This window comes from Dendrobates tinctorius, unplaced genomic scaffold (assembly GCF_039654945.1).
Source record: "Dendrobates tinctorius isolate UK_male_01 unplaced genomic scaffold, ASM3965494v1 ptg000046l, whole genome shotgun sequence".
Taxonomy (NCBI): domain Eukaryota; kingdom Metazoa; phylum Chordata; class Amphibia; order Anura; family Dendrobatidae; genus Dendrobates; species Dendrobates tinctorius.
In genome coordinates, this window is record NW_027361714.1 from 63,478,484 (window position 1) to 63,501,535 (window position 23,052).

At 39.4% G+C, this 23,052-nt stretch overlaps 1 protein-coding gene across 3 annotated transcripts in view; it reads left to right on the top strand.

Annotated features, from left to right (window-relative positions):
- The window catches only part of GPRC6A (G protein-coupled receptor class C group 6 member A), a 211,134-nt gene that overhangs the window by 110,933 nt on the left and 77,149 nt on the right, over positions 1-23,052 (top strand). Inside the window, exon 6 of one of the 3 annotated variants that reach the window (XM_073575953.1) lies at positions 19,263-19,683. The exons of 1 other annotated variant lie outside the window; for it this stretch is intronic. In XM_073575953.1, the coding sequence (XP_073432054.1) occupies positions 19,263-19,297 (35 nt within the window). In that variant the 3' untranslated portion in view covers positions 19,298-19,683. Of the gene's footprint in view, positions 1-7,488; positions 8,835-19,262; positions 19,684-23,052 lie in introns of those variants that run through there. One more of the 3 variants, XM_073575951.1, reaches the window with a different exon arrangement.

Here is a 23,052-nt window from a genome sequence, read left to right on the forward strand (position 1 = left end):
ATTGGAAATCTGGGTCTGTGGTGAGTTGGGGTTGTCAGTGTGTTCTTAGGGATGCTCCTGTTTCCTCCACCTCTCCTCAGTCTCATGATATTCCTGATTATCTGGTTTTTCTGATGTATTTAGTGAGAGTAAGTCTGCGTCTTTGCCTCCTCATAGGAGTTATGACTGTGCAATTGAGTTGATGCCTGGGTGTAAATTTCCCAAGGGTCGGCTTTTCAACTTATCAGTACCCGAACATGATGCTATGCGATCCTATATTAAGGAGTTGTTGGAGAAGGGTCATATTAGACCATCCTCGTCACCTTTAGGTGCTGGGGTTTTTTTGTGGCCAAGAAAGATGGTTCATTAAGACCGTGTATTGATTATCGTTCCCTTAACAAGATGACGGTTAAATATCAGTACCCGTTACCTCTGATGTCTAATTTATTCTCCAGAGTTAAGAGTGCCTGCTGGTTTACTAAGCTTGACATCAGGGGGGCGTATAATCTTATTTGCATCAAGCATGGGGATGAATGGAAGATTGCGTTTAATACTCTGGAGGGACATTTTGAGTACCTGGTGATGCCTTTTGGGCTCACAATTGCCCCTTCTGTCTTCCAGTCCTTTATGAATTATATTTTCCGTGACTTTGTGGATAAGTTTTTGATCATCTATCTGGATGATATTCTGATCTTTTCTAGTGATTGGGATTCTCATATGGAACACGTCCGGACTGTGTTCCGGTTTTTGAGGGAGAATTCCCTGTTTGTTAAGGGATCAAAATACCTCTTTGGTGTAGAGAGGATTTCATTTTTCGGATTTATCTTGTCTCCATCGACTATTGAAATGTACCCGGCCTAGGTACAGGCCATTTATGATTGGGTTCAGCCTACTTCTTTGAAAGCCCTCCAGAAGTTTTTGGGTTTTGCTAATTTCTATCATAAATTTATAAGTAATTTTTCTGGTATTGTCAAACCACTGACTGATCTGACCAAGAAGGGCGCTGATGTGCTGAATTGGTCTCCTGAGGCTGTCTCAGCATTTCAGGAGCTTAAGCGGAGATTTACTTCAGCTCCAGTTTTACGGCAACCTGATGTCTCACTTCCATTTCAGGTGGAGGTAGATGCTCCTGAGATTGGTGCAGGAGCTGTTTTGTCCCAAAAAGACCCTGTGACTTCTTTTCTCGAAAGTTCTCCCCATCTGAACGCAACTATGATGTGGGGAATCGGGAATTGTTGGCCATGAAATGGGCATTTGAGGAGTGGAGTCATTGGTTGGAGGGAGCTAGACATCAAGTCGTGGTCCTCACCGATCCCAAGAATTTGATTTATCTGGAGTCGGCTAAACGCTTGAATCCTAGACAGGCTAGATGGGCCTTGTTTTTCACGCGTTTTAATTATGTGGTCTCTTTTCTTCCGGGCACTAAGAATGTTAAGGCAGATGCCCTTTCTTGGAGTTTCTTTGCCGATTCTCTTAATGTGACCGAGCCTACTACCATCCTAGGTGAGGGGTTAGTTCTTTCTGCCATTTCGCCTGATTTGAGACGCGCCCTGGAGGAATTTCAGGAGGATAAACCTGAGCGTTGCCCTATGGGAAAATTGTATGTTCCTGACCAGTGGAGAAAGAGAGTGATTTCTGAAGTTCATTGCTCCGCATTGGCTGGTCATCCAGGTATTTTTGGTACCAGAGATTTGGTGAGTCGGTCTTTTAGGTGGCCTGCCTTATCTCGTGATGTCAGGAATTTTGTACAGTCCTGTGGGACTTGTTCTCGGTCTAAACCCTGTTCTCATTCTAGTGGGTTGCTGATGCCCCTGCCGGTGCCCAAGAGGCCATGGACCCATATCTCAATGGATTTTATTTCTGATCTTCCTGTCTCTCAGGGAATGACTGTTATCTGGGTGATTTGTGATAGATTTTCAAAGAAGGTCCATCTTGTACCACTCCCAAAGTTGCCATCTTCCGCTGAGTTGCTGCCCTTGTTTTTACAACAGGTGGTTCAGTTACATGGGATTCCTGAGAACATTGTGTCCGCCAGAGGAGTCCAGTTTGTTTCCAGATTTTGGGAATTCAGTTATCCTTCTCCTCCGCGTTTCATCCCCAGACCAATGGACAGACTGAGAGAACAAACCAGACCTTGTAGTCTTATTTAAGATGTTTTATATCTGCTGATCAAGATGATTGGGTCTCATTTTTGCCCTTGGCTGAATTCTCTCTGAATAATAGAGCTAGTTCTGCCACTTTGATGTCACCCTTTTTCTGTAATTTTGGGTTTCATCCTCAATTCTCTTCAGGGCAAGTGGAATCTTCGTCCTGCCCAGGTGTGGACACTGTGGTTGAGAGAATGCAGCAGATATGGGACCTAGTGGTGGATAAGTTGTCACTCTCTCAGGAAAAGGCCCAGCGATTTTCCAGCCGGCATAGGACCATTGGTCCCTGGTTTAAAGTGGGTGATATGATTTGGTTGTCGTCTAAGAATATTCCTATGAAGGTTGCATCACCAAAATTTAAGCCAAGATTTATTGGACCTTATAAGATTTTGGAAATTCTTAATCCTATTTCTTTTCGATTGGCTCTTCCAGTTACGTTCAAGATCCATAACGTATTTCATAAATTTCTGTTGAAGAGGTTTGTTGAGCCAGTGGTTCCTATGGTAGCACCTCCTGATCCTGTGTTGGTTGAAGGCAATGTGGAATATGAGGTAGAGAAAATATTGGATTCTCGTTTGGTTAGACGGAGACTCAAGTATTTGGTAAAATGGAAGGGTTATGGCCAGGTGGATAATTCTTGGGTCTCTGCCTCTGATATTCATGCCAATAGATTGGTTTGTGCTTTTCACCGGGCCCATCCTGATCAGCCTGGTGGCGTGGATGAGGGTTCGGTGACCCCTCCTCAAGGGGGGGTACTGTTGTGAGTTCATTTTCTGGTCTACCAGTTGTGAGTTCTCCTTCTACGCTCCCTCTGGTGGTAACAGGAGGTAGTGAGGCTGATTTAATCAGTAGAGATCTGCCACCTGATAATGAGGATGACGATTGGATCTCAGGAATCTCAGATTGGATTTAAGACAGCCGACGCCCTACTCTGGTGCTGGTGATTCCTTCTGGCTTGTCAAGTCTTGGTTCTCAGCTCTGTTCCAGTCAGCTCAAGCTAAATTTTTCTGCTAATGTTCACACTTGATTTTGTTGGTCTATTCAGTTTTTTGTGTGGTCAGCCAGCCCCGGCTGGGGCTGTGCTGAATTTCCACTCTTACTTATCTGTAGTTGCCAATTTGCTTTTTGTCCCTTATTAGATTGGCCTTTTTTGCTCTGCCACAGAATATTTCAGAGTGCTGATATAGTGGGAGAAGTCTAGTGACTTCAGGGTTAATTTTGTTATCAGAATTGTTAGACATTATTTTGTAGGGTTTTTGGCAGATTGCAGACAGTGTCTTTCATTTCCTATCCTTTCTAGTTAGTTTGGGCCCCATCGTTTGCTCAGCCAATTTTCCTGCCTATGTTTGTGTTTTCATCTTGTTTCACCGTCAATACATGTGTGGGGGCTGTCTATTCCTTTGGGTTCTGCTCTGGGGCAGTTAGTTTTCCCCTTTTCTTGCTTTAGGTTTATTTAGTCCTCTGGCCATGATGAGGCATCTAGGTTTATTGTAGGTACGCTCCACGGCTGCTGCTAGTTGTTGTGGTTAGCATCAGGGATTTGCAATCTGCATAGTTACCAACCTCTCTGGTTTTTCTGGGGCTTAGCTTGTTTAAGTTTTTCCTCCACGGTGACCCATTCATAACAGTTATGGTTGGGATTAGCGTTAGTGGTGTGTTGAGGTTAGGGTTGGAGTTAGAATTGGAGGTTTCCACTGTTTAAGCACATCAGGGGCTCTCCAAACATGACATGATTTCTGATCTCAATTCCAGCCAATTCTGTGTTGAAAAAGTCACAGTGCTCCTTCTCTTCTGAGCTATACCGTGCGCCCAAACAGTGGTTTACCCCCACATATGTGGTAGCAGCATACTTAGGACAAATTGCACAACAACTGTTGTGGTCCAATTTCTCCAGTTAGCCTTGTGAAAATAAAAAATAGTGGGCTAAAAAATCATTTTTGAGGAAGAAAATGATTTCTTATTTTCTTGGCGCTGCGTTATAAACTTCTGTGAAGCACTTGGGGGTTCAAAGTGCAAACCACACATCTACATAAGCTCCTTGGGGGGTCTAGTTTCCAAAATGGGGTCACATGTGGGAGATTTCTACTGTTTAGGCACATCAGGGGCTCTGCAAACGCAACGCAGACAATTCCATCAAAGTCTGCATTCCAAAACAGTGCTCCTTCACTTCCAAACTCTGCCATGCACCCAAACAGAGGATCCCCCCTCATGTGGGGTAACAGCGTACTCAGGACAAAAACATCTTTTGGGATCCAATTTCTCCAGTTACCCTTGGGAAAAAAAAATGGGGGCTAAAAGATCATGTTTGTGGAAAAAAATGATTTTTTATTTTCACGGCTCTGCATTATAAACTTTAGTGAAACACTTTGGGGTTCAAAGTGCTCACCACACATCTAGATAAGTTCTTTTGGTGATCTAGTTTCCAAAATGGGGTCACTTGTGGTGGGTTTCTACTGTTTAGGCACATTAGGGGCTCTCCAAATGCGACATGGCATCCGATCTCAATTACAGCCAACTCTGCATTGAAAAAGTCAACTGGCGCGCCATCCCTTCCAAGCTCTGCCATGCGAACAAAAAGTGATTTAACCCCACATATGAGGCATCGGCGTATTCAGGAGAAATTGCCCAACACATTTTGTGGTTCATTTTCTCTTTTTACACTTGTGAAAATAAAAAAAAATTGGTTCTGAAGTAAAATGTTTGTGAAAAAAGTTAAATGTTTATTTTTTTTCCTTCCACGTTGCATCAGTTCCTGTGAAGCACGTAAAGGGGTAATAAACTTCTTGAATGTGGTTTTTAGCACATTGATGGCTGCAGTTTTTAGAATGTTGTCACTTTTGCGTATTTTCTGTCATGTACACCCCTGAAAGTGGCTTCAAATGTGATGTGGTTCCTAAAAGAATGGTTTAGCAAATGTTGTTGTAAAAATGAGAAATCGCTGGTCAACGTTTAGGGTATGTGCACACGTTGCCGATTCGTGTGTGGATTTTTCCGCGTGGAATCTGCGAAATCTGCAGGTAAAATGACCTGCATTTTTACCTGCGGATTCACTGCGGAATTACTGTGGATTTTCTGCGGTTTTTGTGCGGATTTGGGCTGCGTCTTTACACCGGTGGATTCCTATAATGGAATGGGTGTAAAAACGCTGTGGAATCTGCACAAAGAATTGACATGCTGCGGAAAATAAACCACTGCATTTCCGCGCTGAATTTTCTGCAGCATGTGCACAGCAGTTTTTGTTTTGCATAGGCTAAAATGGTACTGTACACCGCATGAGAATCTGCGGCAGATCCACAGGGCCAAATCCGCTGCCGATCCGCACACAAATCAGCAATGTGTGCACATACCCTTAACCCTTATAACTTCCTAAATTGTGCTTATGTAAAGTAGATATGTGGGGAATGTTATTTATTAAGTATCTTGTGTGAAATATCTTTCTTAAAATATATCTATTTTAAGGGCAAAAAAAAGTTTGAAAATTGCAAAATTTTTAAAATTTTCGCCATATTTCCCTTTTTTTCATAAATAAACGCACGTTATATTTAAGAAATTTTACCACTAACATGAATTACAATATGTCATGAAAAACAATCTCAGAATCAGCAGGATCTGTTAAAGCATTCCAGAGTTATAACCTCATAAACTGACAGTAATCAGAATTGGAAAAATTGGCCCGGTCATTAAGTAGCAAATTGGCTCTGTCACTAAGGGGTTAAAGTTAATTGGGGAAAATAACAGACTGAATAATTTATATTTATTGGGTGGTGAAGATTATAGTTAATGGGGGCCTAGTGCTGCTTATCATTTTATATTTTGCTTGGTGCGTGGCTAATTGAATGTTAATGGTGGGGTACATAGCTGTAGTCAGGGGCAGCGGGCGAGGAAAAATCATGTATGCATACAATAGATGTGCAATATTATTCTGTATCTGTACTGTAACTTGGAGTGATAATGTTATTTGTAAAATCCCTTAGGTCATATTCTCACATTTGTATGAACTGTCTGTGGGCTGCCTGATTTTTTTTATAGGATGGCACATGGAGTCGAAGAGTTTTACACGTCCATTCGCACATCTGTGAAAATCACAGGGTCAAAGAATGTTCTGTTCTGATCCGATTTTGAGGATCAGAATATGACATGCTCAATGCATCTGTAAAAGCAGGCAACACAACAACACTGCACATGGATACAAGAATGTAGCCTTATGTATCGCACAGTCCCTTTAGTATGTAGTGTACTCACTTATTATATGTAGTGCCTAAGATATAGTTTCCTCTTTTATGTATAACTCCGTCCCTTACTATCTACCATGCTCTATCGTTATGTATGGGGTAGTTCCTTATTTTATAGCTTCCTCTGCTGTTATGTACAGTAGTACTGTCCCTTACATAGCATATCCTTGTTATTATTAATCACAGCGCCCTCTTTTATTACATAGTCCTCTCCTGTTAGATATAAAATCACTGCTGATAGAGGAGCCAGTGACCAGATGACCAGTCCATCAGCTCCTACTCTAGAAAAAAAGCTTTCCCATGCTCCATCAGCTATCATAGCATAATATAGCTAACAAGAGAAGAAGGTATGTAATAAAAGACAGGGATCTATAAAATCCGATATGTAAGATATATAGCATTGTCACCCTAAAAGGAGGGGCCCCACATGCATTTCTATCACAATGGCCCCAAGCTGTCAGTGTCCGCCCCTGTTGCAATGTCACCTTATTTGTTAAAATCACAACTTAGCCAGATCAGATCAGATATTTCTGGAAGCCTATGTAGAAAATAAGAAAAAGAATGTCACTTTTAAAAAGGTGACAGGTCCTCTTTAATATATACATTTCTGATCCATGTGCTGTATGATTATTGCACACAAGTAGCAATCCCTAAGATCCACTCTTATCTTGGTGTACAGAACATAGTGACTTGTAATCATATGGTATGGGCATGTAAAATGCCTAATCCAGTGTCCAATGTATGGTAGTTGGCAACACCTTTAACTCAAAAAAATATTTAATCCCTACTTGTGAACCCACCTTCCCTGCTCATAAGCATAGGGACACTTACAGGCAACAGGTCTTGATCTGGTGGAATCAGGTATTCATGTGCTACCTAAATGGCCATTCCATGCATTGGCCGCACTACAGAATTACATTTTCCCTCTAGCGACTGCAGTAGAGAAATGAGTATAGTTAGGTATTTGCTAAGAATCAATTAATCAACCCATTACCTTCATGGCTCTATATTAAAACGGATGTCTGAGATGGGACCACCCTTTAGTTATATTTAAGCAAGCATATACACTGATATTTTACTTTTTGCTAAACATTTTGTGTTATTTGTTGTTTGTTTTGTACTTTTTCTAGATATGGGCTATTGTGTCCAGTGTAATAACAAGACTCAATGGTCTCCAGTCAACAGCTCGGAATGTTTCTTGAAGAAAATTGAATTTTTTCACTGGGATGATGGTTTGGCAATTGTCCTCCTAATCATTTCTTTTTTGGGAATTTTCACTATTTTTGCCATAGCTATCCTGTTTGCCAAGAACTTTGATACACCAGTCGTCAAGGCATCTGGAGGCATTCTTTGCTATGTCATCCTCATTTCTATTCTTTTCAGTTTTGTGAGCGCTGTCTTTTTTATTGGTAAACCCGCTGAATATAAGTGCAAAGTAAGACAAACAATGTTTGGGATTAGTTTTACAATAGTGGTGGCATGTATTTTACTGAAATCAATTAAAATACTGCTGGCTTTTACATTTGAGCCAAGATTTCAGAGCATTTTAAAGTTCCTTCACAGACCATTTACTCTGGTTTTTCTCTGTAGTGGAATTCAGGTGATTATTTGCACTTCTTGGTTGGTATTTTGGTCTCCCTATGTTAACGAGAATTTCTCTCTTCCAAAAACAATCATATTAGAGTGTAATGAAGGCTCTACAGTAGCATTTGGTATAATGCTTGGATACATTGCTGTCTTGGCATTTGCAGGTTTCATATTTGCGTTTCGAGGCAGAAAACTACCTGAAAATTACAATGAAGCGAAGTTTATAACATTTGCTATGTTGATTTACTTCATTTCATGGATAACTTTTATTCCAATTTACGCCACTACATTTGGCATATATTTACCCGCTGTTGAAATGATAGTAATACTTTTATCAAATTATGGCATCTTGACATGTACATTTTTACCAAAGTGCTATATTATTTTATATAAACAAGACACCAATACAAAGTCTGCTTTCCTCAAAATGATTTACAAGTATTCATCCAAAAGTGCTAGCACTCTTACAGTAAGTCAGGTTTCATCCAGTTCAGCCCCATTACCCGAGAGGTGCGGCTCTATACAAGACATTCCAACGCGACCAAGTAAATCATCTGTGAGTTGTATCAGTAATAGCTTTTCATTCCATGAGATGCTTATGACAACAGACATACCTACCACCAGAAACACAACCCTACCAAGAAAAAGACTGTCAAGTATTTGATGGCCCTGTAGTGAAATTTCCTGGGTTAACACTAGAGAGACTCGCATTACAAATCAGACAGTTCCTAAATTAGCCCAATACGAAACGGCATCTAACTTTTAGAATTGGTGGAGAAAGGTTGAACTTGATGAACCTAAGTCTTTTTTTGACTCCAGTAACTATGTTATACAAACCTAAGAGTAGTAAAACTAATAACACTATTACCTTTGCCAGATGATGCAATTTATATTAAGTGATATAAGGGATAAATTAATTCAGTTATTTTACTACTTCCTGGTTTGCGAAATATCAATAATTGTCAAAAATTTAAGGAACTCTTTCTCTAAAATTGGAGATGAGCGAATATTTTAGATTGGAATTGAATTCTACTTGAGTTTTATGAAAATAAGCATTTGCTGAAATGCAGCCTTTTTTGTCATTTTGAATCTACACAGATTCCGCAAAACGGCAGCCGCTTGCCAGCGTTTTTAGAACTGTAGAGGACTATCAAAAAGTAAAAAAAAATCCTTATGCTCACCTTACCACTCCCTTCACTATGTTATCTGCTCCTCACCTACATCCGACTGGTTTTTGTCATATTTTCTGATAACTGCTGAGTCCGGGTCACTGGATGTGCATCCTTTGAGACAACACTGTTTTCTTCAACTTTATTTCTACCAAATTACCAATCTATTAGATCACCAATGTTTATACAATATGCTATTCGAGGGTGTTGTCCACTACTTGGACAACCCCTTTTGAATTAAGTAGTCCTCCCTAAAAAAAAAAAAAAAAAACATATTCTCATCTCCCATACTGGCCACATTCCAGCAATGTTGCTGTCTCACAGGTCTTGTGTAGCCTCGTTACACCACATGAGCCCTGTAGCCAATCAGCAACCATTACTGAGCTGCAGCACACTCACTTCTACTTGTCTGAGGTTTGTCCAGGAAGTGAGAGTGTAGCAGTCTAGTAGGGGCTGCTGACTGGCTGCAGGGCTCACGTGGCATAATAATGTCAAAGGAGACCCAGTACTGACAATGCTGGAATGGCATCAGGGTCGGATGTGAGTATATGATTTTATTTTACAAGGGGAACTACTTCATTTAAAAATGGGTTGTTCAAGTAGTTCACAAGCCCTACAAATCAGATAGATAGCTATAGAAGATAGCATTGTGTTGAAGGGTACACATGCAATGACCTTCACTCAGCTTCCTCCGACAATATAAAAAAGTTTTTAATACAGGCAGCAGAAAAAAAAGAGGGGTACCTTATCCATCCATATTCATGCATCCACTGCAAAATGTTGCTATTTTATTTTGTTTTCTCTTTAAAAAAAATCTAAAAACTATGCTCAGAACTCTAAAAACCAATGATGAAAAAAGGATTCTAACCCCTTTCCGATATCGGGCGTAATAGTACGCAGATGTTGGACATCCTCCATTTGATGTGGGCTCAGGCGGTGAGCCCACATCTTTCCCGGCACATGTCAGCTGTTTTGAACAGCTGGCATGTGCCTGGAACAGCTGAGGGTGGAATTGTGATCCACCCGTGGCTATTAACCCGTTAAATGCCTCTGACAGCGTTTGACAGCAGCATTTAACATGCGCTTCCGGTAATCGTGCTGGAAATCTGCCCATCAATGATCCCCGTCATGTGATCGCGGGTCACCGGTGGGTTGGCATGACAACCAGAGGTCTCCTGGAGACCTCTATGGTTGTCACTGCCAGCTTGCTGTGAGCACCACCCAGTGGTCAGTGCTCATAGCAAGTCAGAAATTCTGCTACATACAGGTGATCTGATCATCGCCTGTATGTAGCTGAGCCGATCAGGTTATGGCAGCTTCTAGACTCCCATGGAGGCTATTGAAGCATGCCAAAAGTAAAAATATAAAAAAAAATAAAAATTCATATCACCCCCTTTACCCCAATTCAAAATAAAACACTAAAAAATCAAACATACGCACATTTGGTATCATCGCATTCAGAATTACCCGATCTATCAATAAAAAAGATTAACCTGATTGCTAAACTGCATAGCAAGAAAAAAAGTCAAAACGCAAGAATTACTTTTTTTGGTCGCCATGATATTGCATTAAAATGTAATAATGGGCGATCAAAAGATTGTATTTGCACCCAAATGGTATAATTAAAAATGGCAGCTCAGCATGCAAAAAATAAGCCCACACCCAACCCGAGATCACAAAAAATGGAGATGCTACAGGTATCGGAAAATGATGCAAATTTTTTTTTTTAATGAAGTTTGGAATTTTTTTCACCATTTAGATAAAAAAAAAGCCTAGACATGTTTGGTCTCTATGAACTTGTAATGACCTAGATAATCATAATGGCAGGTCAGTTTTTGCATTTAGTGAACCTAGTACAAAGCAAAGCAAAAAAAAAAAAACTGTGGGATTGCACTTTTTTTTGCAATTTCACTGCACTTGGAATTTTTTTCCCATTTTCCAGTACATAATATGTTAAAACCAATGGTGTTATTCAAATGTACAACTCGTCCTGCAAAAAATAAGCTCTCACATGGCCCTATTGACAGAAAAATAAAAAAGATATGGTTTTGGGAAAAAGGGGAGCAAAAAACAAAAACGCAAAACCGAAAATACCTACAGTCTTGAAGGGGTTAATCAACCCACGCAATGATTCAGCTCAAAATGGCAGAACAATTTTTAATCCTTGATAAAGGCGCTGTCATTCAGATCTGAAAATTGCATGGGTAGATTAAAACATATTAAAGTGCTTGGAGTTTTTGTATGCAAGAAGTTTGCATACTAAAAAGTGCTGCTTTTATTTTTCTTTCTCTCTTAATCTACAATCACAAAAACAAAAAAATTAGAACATTGCTTAAAATGTAAAAAACAAAACAAAAATGCAATAATTTGGAAATCTCTTATAGCCATAGTTTATTCACAACAAAACATAAAACACAGATCACAAGGTGAACCTTAGAAAAATATGCAGAATTGAGAGTCCTCAGTGGTTGATACTGGCTAACACGGTACAAAGATATACAACTTTCCTGTCAGGTGAACATTAGACATTTTTCCATTTCCTTTAGAAAAAAAAGCTAATTTAAAAATTGATTGTAGCAACACATTAAAAAAGTTAGGACTGGGCCATGTCTACCATTGGTTTGCATCCCCTCTTTTAACAACAGGTTTTAAACATCTAGGAAATGAGACTGATTGCAGGAGTTTTTTTTAGAGGAATGTTGTTCCATTGTTGTCTGATATAGGATTCCAGCTGCTTAGTTTTGGATCTTTGCTGGATTTTTCATTTAATACTGCAGCATATGTTTTTTTGTTGGGGAAAGGTCTGGAAGGCAGGCGGCAAGTTCGTCACCCAAAATCTTCTTCTGTGAAGCAATGATGTTGTGATGGATGCAATTTGTGGCTTACTATTGTATTGCTGAAATATACAAGCCCTTTCCTGAAATAGACATTGTCTGGATGAGAGCAAATGCTCTTCTAAAGGCTCCTATAAAGCTCAGCATTGATAGTGCCTTCCAAGATGTGTAAATTGACCATTCCATAGTCACTAATGCAACCACATACCTTTCAGAGATGCAGGCTTTTGAACTGTGAGTTGATAACAAGCTGGATGGTCCCTTTTCTCTTGTATCTGCAGGACACGGCAACCATGGTTTTCATAAGGAATTTCAAATTTTGGTTAATCTAAATACAGAGCAGTTTTTCATTTTAATTGAGCTTTGGCTGAGAGAAGATTGCAGCATTTTGGGATTATTCTGATGTATGGTTTCTTCTTTGCATGATAGAGCTTTCACTTGCAACTGTTGTTTGCATTGTGAACTGTGTTAAAAGACAATGATTTATTAAATTATTCCTGAGCTCACACCCTGACATGCATAACCAAATCATTCCTAATTCTATTGAAGTGCCACCTGATGGCCCGTAGGTCACAAGCATCCAATATGGCCTGTTGTCCTTGTCTTTTGTGCACATGGAGTTCTTCAGAATCTTTGAATGTATTGTTGATATTATGCACTATAGATTGAGGGATAGTCAAAGTCTTTGTAATTTTACATTGAGGAACATTTATCTGAAATTGTTACACAATTTTTAGATGCAGTTGATCACAGATTAGTGAACATCTGACCATCTTTGCTTCTGAGAGACTCTGCCTCTCTAGCATGCTATTTTTATTCAAAGATATGTGACATTGGCCCTGTGAAAACCGACCCCCCAGCAATTTTTCAGTAATACCACTTAATTTTTCAAATGAATTGGAAAAATGTAAAACTTTGAACTTCTGATCTGTGTTCTATGTTTTGTTATGAATAAATTGCGGGCTGTAAGAGTTTTGGAAACCATTGAATCCTTGTTTTCTTTACACTTTAAACTGCATCACAACTTTTTTGGAATTGGGGTTGTAACAATGTATATTAACAAAAATACAGATATATATGTATATTATAATATAAATAACACAGTTGTGCTCAAAAGTTTACATACCACGGCAGAATTTTTGCTTTCTTGGCCTTTTTTCAGAGACTATGAATGATGACACCAAAACTTCTTCTCCACTCCTGGTTAGTGGTTGGGTGAAGCCATTTATTGTCAAACTACTGTTTTCTCTTTTTAAATCATAATGTCAAATCATAATGTCAACCCAAAACATCCAAGTGTTACAAGGCCAAAATTACCAGGGCATGTAAACTTTTTTGATCAGGGTCATTTGAATACTTTTGGGTTGACATGATTTAAAAAGAGAAAACACAGTAGTTTGACAATAAATGGCTTCACCCAACCACTAACCATGAGTGGAGAAAAAAGTTTGGTCTTATCATTCATATTCTGTGTTATGATTGCTTTCATTTGTTACGAATACAAATATTTGTAAATATAAAATTTACTTTATTTAATATTTTAAGGGATGCAAATTTTCCAGAATCATACCAAACCACAACCGCTTTATGATTATATCAACAAAAAAGTCCAAAAAATAGGTAGGACACTTCAATCATTTACATAACAAACCAGTCCCCCATAAATATATGGAGGGCACAAGAAGAGATCCCAAAATAATCGTCAATTGAAAATGTATATATTTTATTGAGAAATATCTAAAAACAGAATAAAAGAAGCAAGATAGCCATGATAGGGGACACCAGACCAAAAAAATAATAGGCTATAGCACAGTACAACGCACAGTATACAGTACAATACACCTTATGTCACCATAATAAATATGTCAGGGAACCCTAAGTAGAGTAATCCCCTAGCAAGGTAACTACAGTACTCTGAAGTTAACAATGAGTTATCTGGAAGGCATAATGTACACAGTATCCACACCATAGGAATATGAGCATAGCTCTAATGTGTGCAAATAAAGCCCTACACATTTGCAAGCCCCACCGCAGCGCAATGTATAGACAAATAAGTCACTAATAAATGCAAAAAGGAGCTAAACAAGACGTATAGATGTTTGCCACAGGGGGACTGGTTGTTATGTAACCGCTTTATGATGTTTACTTTTCTTGGTGCTATCAAATGTTACAGTATATGAAATGTCCATAACATATGCTTTCTGACTAATAACATTCTATTTCAGAAATATAAGGACAGAGCAATGTCACAAAGGAGAGACTCATTGTAAATGGCAGGGTTAGAATCACAATCATGTTCGAATTAGTGTTGACTACTCTCGATCACTGCAAGTCTGGCTTCTGCAGTGGGCATAAAAATAGCAGAAGAGGCACTAACAATGACTTTACACAAGGCAGGTTTGTTGCTGACATTTCTGCATCTGAATGGGGTTGTCTCTGGGGCAAAGCACATAAAGAGAATTAATTCAAGCCTTTAAACCAGAAAAATGTGGTAGCGCCTTTTGTGACTTTTAGCTTTTTTAACACCTATCCTGCCTTTTTTTTTTTTCTGGCTAAGGTCACACCACCCTATTTTCTCTAATCTGAGAAAATCGGGCAGATTACGCTAATTACGCTCTGATCAAAGTTTGATCACAATGGATCCGATTTTCTCGTATGTGGAGAAGATGGAAAAAAAATTGCCATCTTCTTCTCCATTCTGTAAGTTTGTGAAAACCACACCGTTACTTGAAGTACCTTTTAATGAATTTGATGTCACTTGAAGGTGTTGGCTCAACTTCTTTTCTTCTTGCAGGCGGACATTGCGCTCCTGATAATAGACAAGTTGCATGGTCACACATCTGGTCTGCATCAAGCGCTATTCCCTTGTAGCTAGTACAGGCTACTTTTCCTCTGTAGCATTGGAAACAGGAGCAGTGAAGCTGACCAGATCAATCAAGAATGGTGCAGGTGCAAGTAGACGCTTACCTAGGCAATTCGCCACAATAAGACTACAGGGTGGCCTATAACCTAGTAAACGAGCTGTGCACTAGAACTAAGAAGTAAATATCAAAATTGCTTGCTTTTATAAGCACTAGTGATGGGCGAGTTGCATCGTTGCTCATGTCTCCCCGAGCATGCTCGGGTGATCTCCGAGTATTTTGGCGTGCTCGGAGATTTAGTTTTCGTCATTTCAGCTGCATGATTTGTGACTTGTGGACAGGCTGAATACATGTGGAATTCCCTAACAAACAGGCATTCCTCACATGTATTCAGGCTGTCTAGCAGTCGCAAATCATGCAGCTGAGGCGATGAAAACTAAAGCTCCAAGCTCGCCAAAATACTCGGAGACCATCCGAGCATGCTCGGGGAAACCCGAGCAACGAGTATACTCCCTCATCACTAATAAGCAGGCAATCATTTTAATCTCATAAGAACTTGAGACAACCTCTGTCTTTAATAAAGTGGGGTTTTGATCGAGACTGGAATATGAAACACCATTCTTGATGAAATGCGCACCCAAAGTGTACAAACATTCCATTCAGATGAATTTGATAGCTGCAGAAATTTCTGCAACAAATCTTTCACATATGAACTAACCCTAATAGAGCTGCTCTTTTTTGCGATAAAATAGGGAGGTCAACTTTCATAGTCAAATCTATAAGAAGACTCGGGAGTATGAAATGACACTGAGAGATACTATATAATGAAATGAGTAATATTTAGTAATGTTAATTTTGTGATGTGTAGTTGTTTATTACGTCTGTCGTTAACACCAAAATCTGTCATCTGTGTTTTATTATTATCTTAATGCCCAGGTTTTATCCTTGGATATCACTGTCCCTTCATAGCTGGATCCCATTATTTGTCTCTTATAACAGGGATTTTAGGTATAAGTGTGACACTCATTGTTACACCATTTAGTCTGCTTTTGTTATGTGAAAATATCTATTAAATTATATGGTGCCATGGGTAGCAAGGCACGTTAAAGCCTAACTATCATATTTATAAAGTTTTAACATATTACAGGTGCTGTATAGTGCTTCTGATTGGTGGAGGTCTGGGTACTGAGTTACCCAACGATCAGTCAAAAGAAAGCAGCACTTGTAAATAATATATATAAAAAAAAACTTTTACAAAATGACAATTACACTTTAAAAATTATTTTGAAGCCTGTAACCTCATCAGAGTTCTTTGTTCCTTTGCAGTTTGTTTCATGTCAAAAACGCGCATACTGTATATAGAAAAAACTTTGGCCATAAAATCTTACTGTATTTAAATGATGGGAAAATGAATTAGTACGTAGGGCACACATCCTGTAATTTTGTTTGTGCATAGCTATTTCCTTGGCTTTGAAATAATTTGGTTTTGTTTAAATATCACAGACCATCAGTTAAAAGTGTTTGTAAATGGAATAAACAAATGCATTATGAGATAGCATATATTGTACTATTAACATTTAGAGAAATAACTTTCATTTTCTGTTTTATATTTATAATAAATCTGGCAATTTGCAATAAACCTCTATAATGTATAATTTGTTAAACTAATTGGTAAAAAAATAGAAGCGTTAATAGTTAATTTTTTCAATTAACAAAATTCAACATGAATTAATGAAAGAGATTATATTAAATAAATATTTGGGGTGGCCACGCTTTGCCTTCAAAACAGCATCAAAGTAGACTTTGCACAAAGTCATAGTTAATTCTTCATACGTAGGTTGAAACAGAATCGGCTGTGTAGGAGGCTTAAAACTTGATGAGTAACAGCCAAACTCTGCAGCAATGGTTAAGTTGTGAAAGACCGTTTCATACCATAGGTCACAAATGGCCAGATTGAGTACATCAGCAAGACACAAGGTAGTTATAAAGCATCAGAAATGTCTCTTCCAGGCGGCAAAAATTTCAAAGTAGACTAGAGCTTTAAGATGTGTGCCGCTGGGATACCACGACAGAGTGGGGTCAGACAATTGTGGCCTCTGGTTACATAAACTCCTGCACTTATTAGAACTGCTTCACCATCCTATTAAAGAGTGCAGGCTTCCTTGCTGTCATGGGAAGGGTTAATCAGTTCAGTTGATCTCCTAGAGCTCTCCACCCTGAATTGTCTCAGTTGTTCAGTGTTTGCCACCCCCCTCTGTTATCTATGCTCACCATTGTTACTTGGGAGTTCCAGTGATAGCTCTACTTCCTGGTTTCCTGGTGAAGGAGAAAGTTCACTGTTTGGAGTTGGCTTTTGGAGAGTTTTTCTGGAGATTGCTGCGTGGAGTTGGTTTGCGTGTTTTTCCTTATCCTCTCAAATTTGGTTTCCCCTTCCTATACATTCTCTGTTTCCCACTCTGTTGTTTTGTGGGTGAATTTGTATTATTGTAGTTTTCTTTTATCCCTGTCTGTTTACCTTGTCTATCTAATTAGTGTTTTCCTATACATTTTAGCCTCTCACCTCCTTGGTTGGGAGAGGGATTACATAAGAGTTAAGTTAGGAACATGGATAGGTACAAGAACCTGGTGTTTGTACCTCCAGGAGTAATCTGGAGGACAAGGATGCCCTTAGTTGGAGGAATTGGGTAGGTGCCCACAGTCCCTTGGCCCTACGTGACAATGTGCTGTTAAAGCTATCTTGAAGAAGCACCAAGTAATGGGCAAGACTAAGAACCATGGACTTAGTTGTTGGTAAAGGTAACATAGTGAAACAACTAAGCAACACATCATACTTACTTCACCGTCAAAATTGGAAGATGACCAGCAATGGCATCAGCTCAAAATTGACAACACCCATTACAGTATGACACAGCAACACCAGCCTATTGTTCAGAAACTTCTGGCCAGAAGTGTCTAAATGGGAAAACTATTGCCAAAAAAATCATACTTTTGACATGGAAGCAAGGACAAGAATAGGAACTGGGGTGTAGATAATTGTACTTATATCCTAATGCATTTCCTTTTAAAATAAGTAAGATGATTTTGTTTTTCAATTTTGTTTTTTTAATGTGATGAACTCTGACATTATCCTCTGCCTGTTTGGTGGGCTTTTTTTTTCTAAAGAAGGATGATATATGAATAAGTTCATCTACTACAAGGATCCACTAGGTTTCGTCCTGATGAAGAGGTCCTGCATTGACCTCGAAACACATTGACTTTGTAAACCTATTTAAATAAAGTGTCTAAGGGAAACATTTGTGGAAGTCTATTATCAGCAGCGCATCCAGTGACATTTCACCCGAATATATTCTTTCTCTAAAGCTTGAGTCACACATAGCGACTTACCAGCGATCCCGACAACGATATCAATGTGTCAGGATCGCTGGTAAGTCGCTATGTGATCGCTGGTGAGCTGTCAAACAGACAGCTTCACCAGCGATCAGCACAGCGATGCCGAGCGCCCGGCATCGCTGTGTTCGTTAGCGCTGATGCCACATCCCTGTAAAAAAATAGAATTAAAATAAAAAATATTGTTATTCTCACCTTCCGACGTCCCGCGCAGCCATCCTGCCTCTCTCCACACTCCGGTCCCAGTAATCCTTTGCGAGAATGACCGCGAGAGTGTCACGGTCTCGCGGCAGCGCGACGTCTTGCGGTCATTCGTGCAAAGGATCACTGAGACCGGGAGCGTAGAGAGAGGCGGGATGGCTGCGCAGGACGTCGGAAGGTGAGAATAACAATATTTTTTATTTTTTTTATTATTTTTTACAGCTGATCGCTGGTCTCCCGCCTGTCACACGCAGCAATGCGTGCTGGCCAGCGGGAGACCAGCGACGAAAAATATGTCCAGAGGTTTCTTGCAGCGATCAGCGATACCGGCAGGGGGGCCGGTCGCTGATCGCTGTCACACACAGCGATCTCGCTGGTGAGATCGCTGTTGTGTCACAAAAGTTGTGACTCAGCAGCGATCTCGCTAGCGAGATTGCTATGTGTGACACCCGCTTTAGTCCTTTCTACTCGTGTCTTGCAGCGGCTGATCTATTCATTTGTTGCATGTTGCTTTGTTGCAACACCACCAGGTGAGCAGATACATGTTGGTTTTTGTGTTCTTTTAACATTTAAAGCCCTATTGTGCGCTCTTCCTTTTCCCAGTTTCCCTTACTTACATTCCACCATGACACAAACTTTTTCGGATAGTGACAATGATAAACATTATAAAATACAACAATACATCAATTGTAATTCAAAGAATATCATTTATTTGATCAGTTGTACGAGTTGTAATCTTAGTTATGTGGGATGTACTATGCGAAATTTAAAAATTAGGATTTCAGAACATATCACTGATGTATCTCCCACCAGCTCTAATCGCAATGTGTACTTTGCCTCTAAATATTTCATTGCTTACCATCAGAGGAACACAGCAGTGCTGAAAGTCACCAGTATTGAAAGACTGATGACATCACCAAGAGGCGAGGATATCAGGAAGTCATTGATGACAAGGGAGGCATACTGGATTTTTTGTCTTGGAACTTGCCACCCTGCGGATCTCAGTGCTCGCAGGGAAATCATGTATCATTATTGATGTGAAACTATTCCTTTATTTGACTTTTTTCATTTTGATCATATTTAGTTTCTTTCGCAACGATGTTTGTTGCTTCTGTTATTAACTGCCATATCTTATCACATGACTGTGTTTGATGTTTTTTCGTTGGCTGAGATTTCAGTGTAAAGCTATTGCATCATTTCTTGTATGTAGCTTTGAGAAAGAAAACTCCATTGTGTTCGAAACACGTAGCTGCTACAATTGTTCATGTGAAATGCGTTTTATCATGACTCCTTTTTATATCTAATACAATAAATTTGGATTTTATTAGAAGTTGGAGCATTCCTTTTTTGTATTGCTTGTACCTGAGACTACGCGGCTTCGGTGCTTCCGCACACCACAAGATTCTACAAGTGAGCTGTTTTTTTTTCTTCTTTTATTGCTAAAAGTCTAAAATATTAATGAAACAGCCACTCAAAAGCCTACCATTCATGGCGTGGTAGTGGCCTAATATTATAAATGCACACAAATAAGTCTTATCTTTGTGACGAGCACCCTATATATGTGTGTAGTGCACCATACGCGCTTGTATAGTTTAAGTGCACACCACAAGGACAGTGTTATGATATCACTTGGGAATATAGGTAACAAACTAAAAACTGCAACCGCCCTACACACAGACTAGAAGATGGAAGCTCAGGCTTAAACTGCCTAAAGGCCATTTGTCACAGGGTTACAGCAACAGTGTGTTTTGCCAGAAGACTGCAGCTTCTGATTGCTCATACACATACTGAGAAAAAGCACTTCTCCTTCATTTTAATGGTGTTTATTCCTTTTGACAGACCAGTGGTTAATCGGCCATGTTGGAAAACTTTGAGCTCGCAGCTGAGCCCAGTTAGTCACTCCCTTCCAGTTTTTTTAATCTGGGCTCTGATGCAAATCCATGTCAGAGCTAGCATTTGCTGTATGACTTCAGGAGGAAGAGGTGTTCATATGAGAAGGAGTGTTGAAGGAGTTATCTGTGACTGTTGCGTGATTTGTAAGTGTGGTAATTGCCTTCCTTTCTTTACTTTTGTTTATTCCCCACTCCCTGGTGCATTCATCTGTTATATGTGAGTGAATATTTTGTATGCCTGGAGTTTTCTGTTAACACTTGTTTGTGTAGCCTTGTTTGTCAGGTTGGTGCACTGTTGCATACAATAGCGCCCTTCTTCCCTGGGTGGGAAAGAGAGCAGACAGAGTGCTAACTCAGGACATAAGGCAAGAGTGGACGTCCAGGCATCTTCATAGAAAAATCCTACTTAGAATTTTACTGACTGGCTTTAAACTGTATCAGAATGACTGAGCATCCAAAGGAAACTATCACCAGCAGGAAATGGCAGCAGGGGGATAGAATATAAAGTCGCACCCAAATGGTGAAACGGCAGAGAAATGAAAACATTTGCTGCATCCTGCATAAAAATGAAAAATGCACAGTAAATAAATAAAAAATATTTAAAAAAAGAATAAGGTAAAGTTTTTAGCAATATTTTGATCAATTATGCGTATATGCAATCTACATGAAGAGTCCTCAAGTATAACGCACATCCTAGCATGTGAAGAAAGGAAGCAAGAGAATATATATGGCTTCTTCTTCTCTTCCCTGGTAACCATGCACATGCAGGGATGTTGGTTAAACTGCTATGGCCTACTCCCACTGCGCACTGTCATTGATTGACAGCTGTCACAGTTTAGTCTGGTGACAGCATGAAGGCAGAACAGGGACAATTAAACTTAGTTTTATAGTTTTTGGGTCAAACAGGAAGGTTTATTGGAGTGAATAAACTTCCAGCAGAACCAAAAACCAACAGCCTTTCTCCAGCATAAAGGAACAAAATAAACAGTCCACATACACATACAGGAACATGTGAGCTCACCGTTCAGATAAATGTCCAGCTGTCTCTCAAGTTCTGTTAGAGAGACCAGCACCAAGAGGTCTTTTCACCTTTCCTCCCAGACACATATCACAGTTTGTTACCAGTGTGGCAATCCCAGCACTTCATCTGACTCACTTTAATGTACAACAATCGGTACTCTCTGCAGCTCCCAGTGGAATTTACACACTGCTCAGTTCTCCAGTACACTGCACACCAAGTGAATCTACTTCTTGCTTCTAGTAAAAAAACTTTGTGGGTGCTACTAATTAAATTCTGCAGAGATGGGATTTACCCCTGACCTACTTGGCTTTGCTACAACATGTACATTAAATGTTTAAAGCTAATGAAAGAATCCTTTAAGGGAATCTGTCAGCAGGATTGTGCACAGTAACCTACAGACAGTGTCAGGTCAGCATCGTTATACTGATTAAAATGATACCTTGGTTGATGAAATCCGACTTGTTATTGTTGCTTAATCTTTATTGTCAGTTTTGAGTTAATGATATGCTCGTGCTCCGAGGCAGGCTGTGGCGGTGCCATCTTGGAGGAGGAGTTTTTTTTTTTTGACCTGTCGGAAGCCATACTGATAAATACCTAAGCAGAGCACCACATGAAGACCCCCCCCAGAAGCCGCCATGAAGCACAAGCATAGCATTAACTCAAAACTGAAAATAAAGATTAAACAACAACCACTAGACGGATTTCATCAACCAAGGTATACCGTAATTGTAATCAGTATAACTGCACTGACCTGATGCTGTCTATAGGTTACTGTGCACAATCCTGCTGACCGGTTCCCTTTAAGGATGATATTAGGAGGTTGATAAACTCAGTGGTTAGCACTGTACCCTTGAATTAGTGGGGCCCTGTGTTCAAATCCTGCCAAGGTCAACATCTGCAAGGAATTTCCTCCAGATACTTCAGTTTCCTCCCACACTCCAAAGACATACTGTTAAGAAATTTAGAGTGAGCCCCAATAAGGACAATGATGACGGTGTCTGTAAAGTGCAGTGAAATAATTTGCTCTATGTAAATGAGGAAAATTAATAAAATAAATAAATAAAGCACTGATATTACCTTCTAGGGGTAAATCCTGAAGATAGGCTCTCATTAAATATAGCTTAAAACTAGAACAGGCAGGCAGAAAATGTAACAACTGTATCATGGTACTACCCACTGTGTTATATAGGTGGTAGTTCTTAATAAAAATATTAGACAATTTTCCTTTACTCAAATTATAAATATGGGAAGCAATACTAATTACTCAATGCCCATGATTGTTATGAAAACAGCTTACAATGTTGATATGAATTTCATAAACACTAAAATACTCATGAACGTGTATTGACAAAACAAAACCATGTTTAATGTGACGATAAAAAGTAAATCTCAAGTGCTTCTAGGATGGGGCAGTAACTGAACATTATGTTCCATAAATGGTCATCTGAATGAGGAAGAGAAAAAAATTAAATAAAAAGCTTAAGAGGTGGAATACCTTGCAAATTCAATTCTACTTAGCTTTCATTGGCAATAAATGTTTAACGTCATGTGCTGATTAATATCTTAATTTCCTTGTAGAGGTCAGAGATTAGTATTTCTGTAAATGTGACTGCATGAAAACCACCTCTTGTAGGATCTGTGGACCTTACTCCATAACGTATTATTCAGTTCTATGATTGAACGGCTTGTCCAAGCCAAGGCGGATTATGCTTTAAGAAAAAAAGGAGTACAGTGTAGAAAAG